A 14482-nucleotide genomic window follows, 5' to 3' on the forward strand; every position below is an offset into this window, starting at 1 on the left:
CACCATGCAAAGCTGGATAAACGTTGGACTTTTAAAACCACGCAGTGAGTCATATGAAGTGACACCGTATGGCTTTAAGTCATCATTACAGCGCGGCGGAAACAGTGTCAGAGGTTCAGGGGCTAATTGTGCCGCAGCTCCCCAGGCGGAGGCAGCCGCCCCGCAGCACTTCACAGGCAGGGGAGCTAATTACTGTGTAACCGTTAGCGCTGCTGCCATGGACGGCTGCTGTATGGTGAGAGGGAGTGGCCGGGTGACTCGTGTCAGAAATCGATCCAGAACACGAGCACGTGTTTCTGTTTACTGTGATGGAGTCCTCCACATGTGGATGGGTTGAGTTTTTGTTCTGTTGTCAGAACACACGAGCACATAGAGTTGCGTCGTCAGCGAAGAGGTGAAACAAGATGCTTTGCTTAATGATATTTCCCATTAGTAACATATTGCTGTGGTTTAAGTTGATAGATTCCTGTTTTCTATCACATAGGCAATCGACGTTGCCTTCAGTCCAGCAACCTTTTCATGTCTGACCTACTTTTTAAGATGGTTGAAAAAACTTTTAAATATCTTTCTCTGTCATCTTTCATACTTTTTTTCCAATAAATACACAGAAATCAGATTTCCTGAGTGCTTGGCCTCGTTTAGACCGAACTCCTAATTGGATAACCGTTCAGAATGGCGATTGATTGAAAAAGTCAATGTTTGCAGGTTCTGTTGAGTCATGTTGGCGCTTGAAAGTGGAAAAGGTGTAGTGATAGTGGGAGAGGAGACGTTTCATCCGGGTTAGGAGGGCTTGTGTAGGAGGAAAGAGTTTTCTTCAAGCCAAAAGAGGAGAGTTTCTTTCCTTTTGTTGCACGTATTTCTGTCTGTGTCTCGGAACTATGAACACGAGTTTCACAAACACAAGAATGAGAGGATGAGTATGTGCTAACCCTCACCCTACAGCCACGAGAAAGATCTGCTGTGATTGAAAGAGAAGAATTTGGAGTCATGATGGTTGAGTTTGTTTTTTGACGGCTGCTTTAAAAAGTCCTTTTCCCCCATTCAATGGCCGTGTTTGGCCAAAAAGTTTAATATGAGTGTTTTCTGGGTGTGGAGAAATGTTGTGCTGCTCTGATGCTGCGACCCAGCCCAACCTGCCAATATTGGAAATGACCTTCAGTTTTCTGCTCCAAGTCCAAAAAGACTGTTTTTAAATCCAGAAAATCCTCTTTTTGAAGCTGTCAGGGAGCTTTTCTTGGAGCCCTCACAGTGCTTCATTACTTGCAGGCTTTCTGGTTCCATTGTCTTAAAGAGATTTGTCGGTTTCAAAGCGAATTCAAGAAACTCATCTGAGTGGTGCAGTGGTTTTTATTTCTGCAGCCAGCACATATGAATAAATTAGCATAAAACCACACACTGTTTAACACCCCCCCTCAGTTTGGTTGGTGGAATTTAAAGAGCACCTCCTAAAGTTTTTTATTTTTACGGTGGAGAGGAATCCGTTTCCACCACAGACGGTAAATATGCAACTCGTCTGAGATGCTGATTGTGCTCGCCGTCAGCAGAAACCAGGAGGAGCTTCTGGAAGGAGAAGAAAACTGGTTGGAGCATGAAAGGCTGGCTGGAATCTAATTAGGACTCCATATCTAAAGAGTGATCACACCGGGTACCGCAGGCCTGATTTACTGATGCTACATGAATAATGGAGAAGAAACGGAGCTCTGGTGGATAAATGTACTTTAATGTAGAGTGCATCCATTCTCCGGGGATTTCTGTGGAGTTTAAAGCTCTGAAAGTTTCACATCCAATCTCGCCTGAAATCCTTCTGCTTGGACAGTATGTGAAGTCAATTAGAAGAGGATACTGTATATACTATGAGTTTATTTTTATCACAATATGCATACGTTGCAAAAAAAAAAACACTGACTGGACTGCAATAAATTTGCATTCATGTAACGACAGCATTTCAAGTTTGAATAATCAAACTTATCACTCAGATATTAATCTCCTTAAGTGATAAAATCGTATCATTTTTGCAATACTCAGCAACATTTTTGTGTTATAGTGTTACTAAAGAAATAGTAATACAGTGGATGGAACCTCGGACCCCTCCCATGGACTGTGGTGCTCTGCCATGGGCGTCCTTTACTCCAGGTTGTGAACTGTTGCTTTGTGTAGTCATGCAAGCTAAGATAATTTCACTAACACAATGCGGGTTTTTCAGATAATATCAATAAATGTGTATATTATTATTAGGATGTGACATTTCTCATTGGAAACACACAGTAGATCAAATATAGGAGGCCCCACAAGTGATCCTTGAGGAACGCCACTGGAAGAGCTGTAGAGATATAGAACGCACTAAAACCTCATGAAAATAGTTTTAAATTACAATTTAAAGCAGACTTGCTGAAATGAATTGAAGTTTCCTTTCCTGAAACCTCAGATAGAATAGTCTGAAGTTTCTGACTTTTCTCCAAACATTCAGATAATACTTTTTGCTGTGTCTAGATCGCAAAAGACAAAGGTCAATAAGAATGTTCTTCTTCTGACTATAAAGGACCCTTCATGTGACCCAAGACTGTTCCTACTCTTCTCTTTCCACACCATCAGGTTTCCCTTCAGTCAAATATCTGCACATGAAAAAGAAACATCTGCTTCAAATGCCTTTCATTGCAGATTTGGAGCCTTTTGAGACGGAGATACCCATAATCAAGATTCAAAACACGGAAATAATCGCTGTCAGTATGATTGAAAAGCTTTTAAATGCAGGGAGTTATTAATGCTTTTAGTTAAGCTGTGTAAAAGATTTATGTAACACAGCCGTGCACTTGGCCTACATTTTTAATTACTAGTTGTCAAAATGAGGGCCGATGCTTCATGCGCAGCTCAAAATGTTGCTGGTTGTGAAAATATTTGTGATATACACTTAAAAAAAATGCTGATTAGCCCTTTAATACCTTTATTTGTTTAAACAAATGTGTGTTTAAGCTTCGCACTGAGGGAATCACTAATGAATGCTTGAATTAGCATTATTAATTGCCTCATTAGCACGTGAAGTGTTGCTTAACGTGCGATAGTGTTGATAGCACAGCCTTAGGTAACTCTTGATTTAAAACCCTCGCTCTTTGTGTACTTCCTGCATGCAGACTCCCCATCAGTGGAAGTGCTGCTGGTCCGAGCAGCCCGGTGTCAGTGTGTAGGCTGCGAACAGCCCAGCCGCGGTCATTAACACCTCGTACCGCAGCTCAGCGCTGTCTGACACTCTGAGGACGAACTCTCGGATTGTTCGATTCCACAGGAATCTAATAATTTTGAGTTATAAAAGGGAACCTATTACATATTATTCCGTTTCTTCACCTTGAGGTTGTGCAAGTTACTGAAAGTTTGTTCCTTACAAAGTACGGTTCTTTCAGTAATAGTTGCGTTCCTGAAATTAGCTAAATGAAGCTGATATAAAACGTTAAGCTGCTCTCCTGGAAGAGATATACTTATGAAGTAATGACAAGAAGCTACTAGAAAACAGCTGACTTAGAACTGCCAACACGCAAAAGGGACGCTAACTGCTAATGCTAATCATGGCTGCTGTGGCTACAGGCTAATGCTAATGCTAATGCTACGTCCAGTGGGACATGTTTCATGTTGCTGGGAGAAGCATTAAGTTCAGGTTCAATGAGGCTCCTGTTCTAGTAAATGGGAGGTTAATTAGTGATGTGAAGGTCAAAGTTTGGACTAATGCTAAAGCTGAGAGTCTACCCAGTTAGCAGGATGGTGAAAGATAGCGGTTCACATGAAACAGATGCTTACAGTGGGCTGAGTGAGCGCAGCTGAAAAAGACAACTTGAGCGCTGCAGGAGCGAAGGGTGAACGGGTTTAAAAGCTGCAGTTTGCTCCGATTCAGCTAATCTGCATGAACGCCACGATCACATAATAGATGGAGGATCAGACAGCCGGAGAGGCTTGACTCCTTCTTCTCCTCTAATTCATGCTTTTCGGGTCTGATGCGCTGTGACATTTTCCCTTTAATTTTGGTGGCGGCACATGAAAGCACCATTTGTCTGCTTTTTATGTCATAATTGTGATGTATGTTGCTCGGTCCCTTCGGGTTCCAGGTCCATCATTTTCTGAGGCTGTTCAAAGCCTCAATTGTTAATATGCTGATTCACCCATGTTACACAAAGGATTATCTCTTTTTTTTTTTTTTTTTGGGACATTTATTCTGTGAGGAGATGCTTCAAATGTCACGGTTGTTGTTTTTTTTTTTTTTTTAAACTAATCAGATTACTTTAATGTACTTCAAGTTTGCTACTGATCAAAGTTTTTTCATTCTAAACCCTGCAATCTGGGGTTAACTTAGCAGGGTGTTCATCTGAAATTAGATTTACAGATTGTTATATGAATGAGGACACTTTGACTCACTGGGTGTGAGTCGCTGTAGAGTCAACCAAAAACAAAATAACAGAATCTTTTTGATTCTCATCTGGAGAAGCCAATGTCTACAATACGCAGATATCACCACTTTGATGTATCGTGTGTTGGTGGTAATTCACAGAAGCGTTGAGTCTTTGGAGGTTTGGATATTATCTCATGCATTTCTGCTTATGAAATGAAAACAGAGGTGTCTTGTTCCTGCTTCTCCTCAGTATGTGGAGGCCATCAGTAACAAGCAGGGCGAGCTGGACAGCTACATCGCCGAAGGCTACAAGAACGCCCTGTCGGAGGAGAGGAGGAGGTACTGCTTCCTGGTGGACCGCCAGTGCGCCGTGGCCAAGAACAGCAGCGCCTACCACGGCAAGGTGAGTACGTCCAGCCTTCCACTCATTTATCTATCCTCCAATCCTTCTCCCAAGTCACCCATCCATCCATCCATCCATGTTTACAGTAATTCAAGGATCGCACATTAACTGTCTTTCCTCCTATGTTTCAGTCCTGTGCGGTTTAGCACTGGTTATATTATTTGTAATTACTCTAATTTTGTTATCCTCTCAAGAAGAACTAAGATGCATAAACACATGTAAGTTGAGTTGCTGGGAGATTCTCTGTTGGTTGTGCAGCAGCGTTGGACTTTGCAGGCGGTGACTGACAGCTTTAAGTTGTTTTCATGTTAAATATGCTGTTTCTCAGCAGTAAGTTAAAGCTGATGGAGTCCAAGCGTAGAGCTATGAGAGCCTGAGTCATGCTGACGAGGTCAGCGCAAGCTTGTTAAAGTAAAGTAGATATACACGAAAAAGATCTCAATGTCGTTTGGTTTTATAAACGGTCCAGTTCATTCTATTATCCAGGCTTTACGTTGGAAAATATAGAGAAATAGGACATGCTGTGCCTGCTGTCGAGCTTTTCTTCCACTTCTCTGGAAGCCATCGTGCATTCATCCATTCATTCATTTGAAAAAGTGGACTCTCAGGTACTGGGGTTACGAACCATCCGGCCTTCACCGTCCCGGTGAATGAGAGAGGCTGTGGAAGGGTGAGTGGGTGAGGAGGAAGGGAGGTGGAGGAGGAGAGAATGACCTACTTTTTACAAGAACACTGGTTCAGACTGTGTGTGGGCGTCAAAGTGTCTGAATGACTGATTGATAGACGGAGGAAGCACAAACTGCCGGAGTGATGATCCAACTGCAGAAAGAGGAGAAGCATCCGGACGGGTCCGTTCAGATTCACCACGAACACACTCCAGCCTCCAGAGTGAGAAATGTCACTGAGAAGTGGATCTTTACAACTCTGCTCTGACAGCCTAAAGAACTGTGGAAACCTGAGAGGGTGAAGAGAATCTTTAGTCGCTTTAAAAGAGAGGAGAGAAAAGGTTCGGAGCCTCGGCCTTGAAATACTTAGTTTTTCTGTCATGTAGTGGGAATGAACCAGACTTCTAGGTAAAAGAGGTTTTTAATAAATGGAGAAAAATAACAAGGTTAGAGAAAGTAGGAAAGGAAAATATTGATGAGACTCATACTTCAACATTTGCTGAATACTTACAAAAAAATATAATTATGCAAAATAAACAAAAAAAAATGTAAATACATAGATAGAAATAAAATACATATATTTATGTACATATATATGAATGAATAGATAGGCAAACGTATAAATAAAACATGGAGAATTAATTCAGTACATGTCTTAGAAATGTAATGATAAAAAAGTAAAAGTTTATGAAGTGAAAAGGAGAAAAAGAAATTCAAGAAAAACAATATAAAAATGGAAAAAAATAATGAAATGGAGGAAAAGAATTCCTGAATAAATGAAGAATTTAAAGACAAACAAGGACTCGAAGAAAAGGAAGTAGAAATTGAATAAAAGAACAAAAAATTGGATGAAAAGTTTCTAAACACAAATTGAATAGAAGGTCAATCAGAGAAGCAGTCAGTCTCAGTATTGATAAAAACCATTTGTAAGAAGCTTCTTTCAAGAAAATGATTGTACCTTCCTGTTGGATCCTGAGCTCTCACACAGTTACAGATTTCACTTTAAAGTCGTGACTGAAACAAACAGGAGGTGAAGACCTTCAGAACGGACTCAGGTGTTTGCTTTTTTCTGCACGTGGAGTCGACTGATGGATTTTTAAAGAGCGATGAGATGAAATAAAAGCCTGCGGACGGCGTGAAAGCCCTCACACCGTGCCAGCAGGACTCCCTGACCTCGATCGGGTGTTTTTCACCCGTAAACCTCTCAAACTTCCTTCAGATTGAATAAGTGCAGGAGTTTGTGTTGATTTCTTGGAGCGTCCCACCCACAGCCTGACACCTGAGGCCGGAGCCCACCTACACTCGCCACTGTTTATCCTCTTTATTCATGGATTCAGGACTCATTTATTCACCGCTGATGAATGCAGACGAGGTGGATCTTTATGTAACCGAGCTCCTGATATGATGCAGCTTGCTGAGAGCTTCATTCACACCGCGGATTCATGCGGTCACCATACATCCAGCTCAACACTACCCACGGGGTTTATTTAGAATGCAGGACTTAAGATAAGTTCTTCAGTATTTGTGTGTGTTTCTGAGGAACTCTTAGCTGTATTTTCTGCAATAAAACTCTGATCATGTGAATTATATTGGAAAATATTGCAGAATCATTTGTTGACTCCTCATGTGTTGAAAAAACATTTTGAATTTAACATTTTGAAAGTATGAAACTGAGAGGTGGATTTGTTTTAACATGTATGTCTTCTTGAATGTGTGTGCAGGGTAAGGAGCTCCTGGCCCAGAAGATCCCGGGGTGGCAGCAGGCCTGCGCCGAGCCCAACAAGCTGCCGGACCGCGCCATGTTTCTGGCCCAGCAGATGAGCGGGGCGGTGGGCACCCTGCCCCCCGGGGCACACCACCCCAGCCTGGCCATCTCCGAACCCATCCCCGGGGCCAAACCGCTCCCAGTGCCTCCAGAGCTGGCAGCCCTGCGAGCCGGCGGGGGCTTGGGGCAGCAGGTGGGTTCTTCTGATGGAGGGGATGGAGTTTAGCAGCGTTTTGGAGACACCAAAGAAAGCAACTTTCCAGATCTAATTGAAGATTGTGGTGAATCGCAGATTCAAGATTGGGTCCAAAGTGGCTCTTAGAGGCAGCCTGAGTGTCTCCTGAAGGAAGAACGTCATGAATTACAGTTCTGAATTAATACAATGCAACATTTGAAGTGTAAAAATGCTTTTCCAGACCTCAGACTGTGCTCTAACCTGATGGTTCCGTTTTCTGCATTTTAAATACCACAACATTGCTGTGGCCTTTTTACAGAGAGGTTTAGATGTAGATCTACTTCAGTCTGAATCTAATTACCAACAGATTTCTCCTCATTTCCGGAGGATCTCCTTTGAAGATTCTTATTTATTCCATAAGTTCATGTTTAAATCTGTTTTTTCAGATACAGTATTTCTATTAGCGAGTGTGTCCTGACCCAGATCCTTGTGTACTCCTTATTATTAATGATCTGCGGGGTGTTATGTAACTGTAAAGAGAGCCAGAGAAGTTTGTCTTTTAATTAACTGAGCGTGTGTGTGTGTGCGTGTGTGCAGAGGCTGATGGGAGCTGCGGACGCGGGGATGCCGGTGATGAACGGCACCGCCGGCGCTCACGGAGGGGAAGACTACCAGCAGTGGATGGAGGGCAAAGTGGCCCAGGGCAAAGTTTCCCCCCAGACACAGAGACACGGGGGAGAGGTCTACTCCAACACTCTGCCTGTCCGCAAGGTGGCCCCCGCCAAGAACAAGACCACCCTGAGTGAGGACACACACACATTGTCTCAATCCGCATTGGAGAGTATTTCTTGAATGAACGCTGACATGTAGGCAGTCAAAGCGGGACAGAATAAGTCTAAAGATTCATTCAAAAACTGACTTTAAATTTTGCCTTAAAAAATTGAGTCAACTCTAACAGGACGCTGATTTAAAGCCATTCTAAAATTAGTCATATAAAGTCAAAAACTAGCTGGAAGTGACAAAGCTAGCTTCTTGCTTGTCATCTGTTCAGTCAGGAACTGGCCTGAAACCACGAGATCCAGTGGAATAGAACAAAACGATCAGAAAACTCGTCTGGAATAATTCCAGATTATCCTAAAACCAGCACAAAGTCCTTGTCTGACATGGTTGTGTGGTTATCTGCCAGCGGAGACCCGTACCCTGCCCCGGTCCAGCTCCATGGCCGCAGGTCTGGAGAGGAACGGGCGAACCCGGGTTCAGGCCATCTTCTCGCACGCGGCCGGCGACAACAGCACCCTGCTGAGCTTCTCCGAGGGCGACGTGATCACCCTGCTGGTGCCCGAGGCCCGCGACGGCTGGCACTACGGGGAGAACGAGAAGACTCGCATGTGAGTGCAGCTCCGCCGGTTCACGCCGCCATCGGGCGTCTCAGTGGACTTTAGTAAGACTGTTTTGTGTTTGCAGGCGTGGCTGGTTTCCTTTCTCCTACACGAGGGTGATTTCAGACAACGAAGGCGACTCCATGAGGCAACTTCGAGTTCACAAGTAAGAGGCGGGGCTTCGGTTCTCTTACTGTCAGCGCTGTGTCACTGAAATAGTGCGCCCCCCTGTGGACAGATGAGGAAGAGCTGTTGTCTTTTATGGAAGGAAATAAAAACGCGCTCCCGGCGCCCTCACCGTCCTGTTTTCCGTGTGATTTCCAGCCTCCACCACGGGAAAAGCAGCAGCACGGGAAACCTGCTGGAGCGGGAAGACGTCGCTCTGCCCGTCCCCGACTACGGCGCCCACCCCCGCATGGCGGCGCAGAGCGGGACGCTGCACGGCAGGCAGCAGCAGCAGCAGCAGCAGCAGCGGCCCTACAGCGTGGCCGGACCGGGCTTCTCACAGGTAACACGCTCACTTTGCTGGTTACGGTAAATTTTTTTGTTGAGTGTTTATTTTATCTGGGGTGTGAGGGGGGTTTTTCTTCTTTTTTATATGACAAATTGTAAATGCAAATACCTTGTTCTATATTCAGTCAAAAACTAGCCTGAAGCCATGAAAATAGAGCAAAGCTGTTGCAATAATTGCCTGGAATAATCCCAGATTTGTCTGGAACTGGTCCACAGTTAGCCCGAAATCTAGTCTGAAGCTAGAACAAAGCGAACTTTATGCCTCTTATAATCGGTCAGAAACTCACCTAACACCACAACATCAAGTGGAAAAATCAATTTAAAGCTGAGCCAGAGCAAAACTACTCAGAAACTATCTTTCTAACAAATTCCTCAGATTCTGTATCACGTTAGCGTCAGAGTTGAGTGTGAGCTGACTGGATAACAAGCCTCCTCCATCAGCCCGGCTTCCCTCCCACGCTTCGCCGACAAAAATCACATGTGGGCGGCTCTTAATTGCTCAGCAGTCACGTAACGTCTTAAAGTATCGGAGCAGTGATGGCCGCTGGCATTTAAGTAGAGACGGCAGCAGACGCGTCTCAAGAGCTTCTGCAGCTCAGCTTGGAGGTTATCATCATCTGCGAGCGTCTGCAAAGAAGCAAACATGCACAGGGAGAACATGCTGACTCCACGCAGAAAGGCCAGTGTTGTTGCCACGTGACAGTGCCAAACTAATGTTGTCGAATTCAAAGCAGAAACTGCACGAAAACCAGTTCACACACTCCGGGACAGAATGCTGACTCCACACTTGATCCGTCTTGCTGTGATTTATTTGAAATAACTTTTAACTGAACCAAATCAGCCAGTTCACAAACGGCCGTATTTCCCCCAGATTTCTCACTCCTCCTTCAACACTTCACTCCATCAGATTTACCAGATGTAAACAGAAATACCTCGAACAGGATTTTCGATCATTTCAAAACAGAAGTCATAAAAATCTAAACTCTCTCAAGCAGATGTCACTAATATCACAATTATAACAAAAATAGAGCTATTAGAGCAGGGGCGCCAAACATGAGGCCCGTGGACCAAAACTGGCCTACAAGAGGCTCCAATCTTGCCTTCAATGTTGTTGTTGACTGCATTTTTGCACCAGAGGGTTTCATTAAAACTGGCTTCCTGTTTTAGTCATTCTGGGTAGTAATTGTTTGGATTTGCTAAAATATAAATGTTTTCGTCACATATACTCTGCGCTACAAGAAAGAAAAACTCGTCCGAGCATGAATGGACGAGGTCCTCACTGATCTCTGCTGCCATCAAGTGGCTGCTGTCGTAAAAGTTCTATTTATTGAGCGTGTGCTCGCTGTTCTGTTTGTCTCCTCAGACGGGGGTTGAAGAATACGAGCCTCGCTTCCCCACCAGGTAAGAGCCGCTTGATTCCTCTCTGAGGGGACTTGATGCACAAACACACTTCTGGGTGCAGTTTGTAGCTTTGTGTGGGTTTTTTTTGCTTGAATCTGTGAGAGCACCTAATAAACCTTCCTCGACTGGAGTCGGAGACATGATCAGACTTACACACACACACACACATAGCTGGAAACACCAACTTTACTTTCACTGGTGAATTCTTTGTTAAACTTGTGTTTCCATTCGCTTTTGTTTGCATGTTGTTTTGTTTTGTTTCGCTTCGTTTCATTTTGTTTGTTATATATACAACAGCGATAAAGTGTAGGATTTTCTGAATATGTTGTGCATGTCTACCTTTGCAGTAGATCTATAGAAGTAGGCCACATTTCATGCTGTTCATTGGTTCCTTTTTTATGTTTGACTTAAAGGTCCCATATATTTAATATCAAAACTTTGTATTGTAGTTTTTATAGGCTTTAAGGTTTATATAGGTTTAAGAATGTATTTTTAATGAAGTTGTTCCTACGTACCTTTACAAAAACTCCACAAAGTTAAACCTGTTGGTCGTTAATCTCTCGCCTATAGCTAAAATAATAATTCAACTGTGATTATTTCAGTACTTCTTCTACATAATTCTTCCTTGGCTCTTCCTGAGAGAAGGTGTCAATGATCTGAAAGCTCATTCTGCATAAAGGGGCGTGGCCTAGTTCTGCAGCTAATACAAATTACAAAGCCCCGCCCACTTCCAGAAAATTTAAAACTTTTGTAGATATTTTCAATATGAAACCATTCGTTTTCCCTTCTTTTTGCGTCTGAAGCTGAATCAAGAGATGCTTTTACTCTGTAAACAGTGAAGCCATTCTGCTAATAAAACGCAATAAGAGTGCCACTATGGGATGTTTAAGCCTCTATTTAGTATTGATTTTTGGGGCTTTTCCATGCTGTGACTCCCTGCCACCTCCCATCATGCCACCTGCCTTCCATACAGCGCCATCTGCTGGCTGCTTTCCCACACATCCCCATCACTGATTAGACCTGATACAGTCCACTCCTGCAGGAGCGTCAGGTGGAGTGCGTGTGAGTGTGAGTGTGTGTGGGCGGGGTTAGGCGCGGGTGGGCGTGGTTTCTGCCTCTGCGTGTGTGTCCAGCCCACCTGGAAGCTTCTCCCTCTCTTTGTTCCACAGTTCCACAGATGGCAAATTGATTTCCACAGTGTGAGGACAGAAAACAGGCTCAGCCTCAGCGTGTGATAGGACAGGCACCTCGCTGCCCACCCCCCACCTGCCTCCCTCCCCCATCCTTAACACCATCCCCACCTCTCCACCCTTCCTGCCTCCTCACCTCCTGCTTACAGCTGTAAACTTTCCCCAAGGATGAGACTCGGGTTTGATCTCCACCCGTCCCGCTCTTTCTGACCCCCCCCGACCCCACCCCCACTCCCCAGTGAAGCCATGCCAAGCCTAACCACAACCAAACGGACTGTGCGCCATCCTGATACTCAAACCAACGTGATGGACCGTCTCTCTCTGAGGAAAACTTATCTTTTGCTTGTCTTTCATGCATGTACATTTCTCTGCGACACCACCCGGGTGGGGGTTGGGGGGTTTAATATCCCCCCACCCTTCCAGAGGAACCCGATTCCCACAAATGTCCTACACTCATCATCTGAACGGCAACGTCAAGGATATGTAAAATCAGAGTGTTTGATCCTAAAGAGGATTTTCATATTGTACAAATAAATAAACATTGGAGATGTTTACTGGATCTTTCAGTATCTTAACAGTAATTTTAACCTTTTCATGCTGTGAGGTTTTGTATTCCTCTGATATAAGAGGCCATGTAGTGAACAGCTCATGTAACTGTGATAACGGGAATGTTTACTGTACATAAATGTGCCATACACAAGTGCTTGTCATACAGTATCTACGATCAGTTCATGAAAAGAGAGAAAAAGAAAAAAAATCGCACCTTATGAAAGTCTGGATCTCCGACTTTGTGTAAAATCCACTTCCTGTATCGGCCTTTAGACTCACAGAGGTGCTGGGTTGTTTTTTATTCTGGCTGAATGAGGTTAACGAAGAGAAGTTTTTCACACATGCTGATTGTCATAAATAAAACTATTAGTAGTTTCTTTTATTTGAGCCAAAAATGCTTTTTTTTCTCCTTTGAACCAATAAGAAGACACTTGTTTCATATTTTACACACTGAATTCTCTGTTATTTTTGTTCATACATGACAGAAAAGACACGTGGTCTGTCCGGTTTAATGCACAATGAACCTGCAAACCTGACGTTACCAAACAGTCCAGTGTCAGTGCCAGATATTGAAGTAAAAGTGAAGCAGAGTCGTGCTGTGAAGTTGAAACAAGCGTCTTCGTTGCGGTTTCCACACTGTTGGAGGAGGTGATCTCCCCCTTCAGACCTCATTCAGCTTCCTCCCGCTGCTGTCTCTGCTATTAAAGGCTTGACTTTGACCACCTCAGTGAGTAAAACGCATCGTGTTTTGAAGATGAAAAGAAGTGTTTGTCTGACTCTCTCTCTGTGCTGAATAAAAGAAAAACGCTGGTCTGCTTGTCTGTATGTCGGCCCAGTTAGTGCCCGTCTGTACTAACCAGTAACCACCATCCTATAACGATCCTGCTCAGTCACGGGGGGTCCAGTCCTGCTCCTGGAGGTCCAGACCCCCCCTCAACATGGGTCACCTGCCAATGTGAGAATTAGTTTACTCATAACTTGAGAAAGTAACTCTGTAATGTTAACAATGGCCACATTTCTGGACTATAGTGTTAGCATTAGCATTGTCTGAAGCTACATTAGCAGGAGGAAGAAGCTTTAAGGTCGTGCTAATTGCTGCTACTTCAAACAATTTCTGATAATGCTACAGCTAACTGCTCAAGTATCACTTTGGAGAACTTTGATTCACACTGACTTCCTACAGAGTTACCCTCACGTTAAACACTGTTACTTTTGAGAGTAGCTTTAGACAATGCTAATGCTAATGCTAATAGAAAACTCTACGACCAAAATTAGGATTTATACGCACAACTGAAGTATGAGCTCAGTCCAGTTATAGTTACTGTGCTCTTCATTTCACAGTGTTTTTAACAGATGAATTCATGAATTTGTTCCTCCAGAAGCAGAATTGAACTCTGACCTCAGTTCCTGTTGGTTTTCATGTTGTCGGCGACTAAACCTCCAAGAATTTTACAAAAAAAAAAAACCGAACTCCAGAGTACTGTGTTAACCAAAGAGAAGAGGTGATCACTAAAACCCTCCTACATCTCCTACACTGCAAAAATGTTCATTTTCAGTCCTCTTTATTGCCCCTTCCTGATCCCACACGTGCACTTTAATTCTTAATTTAGGTTTTTATGTAATGAAAATGGACATTTCTGGAGTGTAGAAGGTTCTTTGCTGCACATGTCTTGTGTCTCCTCTCCTCTCCGTGTCTTCGTCCCTCAGCTTTTTGCCCTCCCTCTTTTTGTCCCCCTGCGTCTGTCCTGATGAATTTAGAGGCAAAAGTCGAGCGCAAACGACTGGAAGCTGCCAGTGTTTCTTCTTTCTCCACTAAAATAGGTATGACTGCAGAGACATAGCACAACCAACCAACATGTGCTCTGATTTCGGGGATGTGGGTTGTTATGAAAGGGTCATAATATTAGTAATTAAAAAATAAAAATGTATAGCGGAATTATGGGTATGCATGCTTCGAGGGCACCAAAGAGTGTAACGTTGATGAATTTTTACTTTTAAAAAGACAAATAAATTTAATCAGCTGGACATTATTATTGTTGTTTCTGTTCATTCATTTGAGAATTAGCTTTT

General features: G+C 43.5%; 1 protein-coding gene across 6 annotated transcripts in view; it reads left to right on the plus strand.

Moving 5' to 3' along the window:
- Window positions 1-14482, plus strand: part of LOC115393866 (brain-specific angiogenesis inhibitor 1-associated protein 2-like) — a 56997-nt gene that overhangs the window by 41077 nt on the left and 1438 nt on the right. For 4 of the 6 annotated variants that reach the window (XM_030098988.1, XM_030098991.1, XM_030098990.1 and 1 more), the window contains 7 exons: window positions 4623-4775; window positions 7162-7398; window positions 7978-8182; window positions 8567-8768; window positions 8845-8925; window positions 9084-9267; window positions 10636-10673. In XM_030098988.1, coding sequence (XP_029954848.1) covers window positions 4623-4775; window positions 7162-7398; window positions 7978-8182; window positions 8567-8768; window positions 8845-8925; window positions 9084-9267; window positions 10636-10673 — 1100 coding nt within the window. Of the gene's footprint in view, window positions 1-4622; window positions 4776-7161; window positions 7399-7977; window positions 8183-8566; window positions 8769-8844; window positions 8926-9083; window positions 9268-10635; window positions 10674-11842; window positions 12609-14482 lie in introns of those variants that run through there. The other 2 variants (XM_030098993.1, XM_030098989.1) reach the window with 2 other exon arrangements.

The sequence above is a fragment of the Salarias fasciatus genome, chromosome 8, assembly GCF_902148845.1.
Source record: "Salarias fasciatus chromosome 8, fSalaFa1.1, whole genome shotgun sequence".
Lineage (NCBI taxonomy): Eukaryota > Metazoa > Chordata > Actinopteri > Blenniiformes > Blenniidae > Salarias > Salarias fasciatus.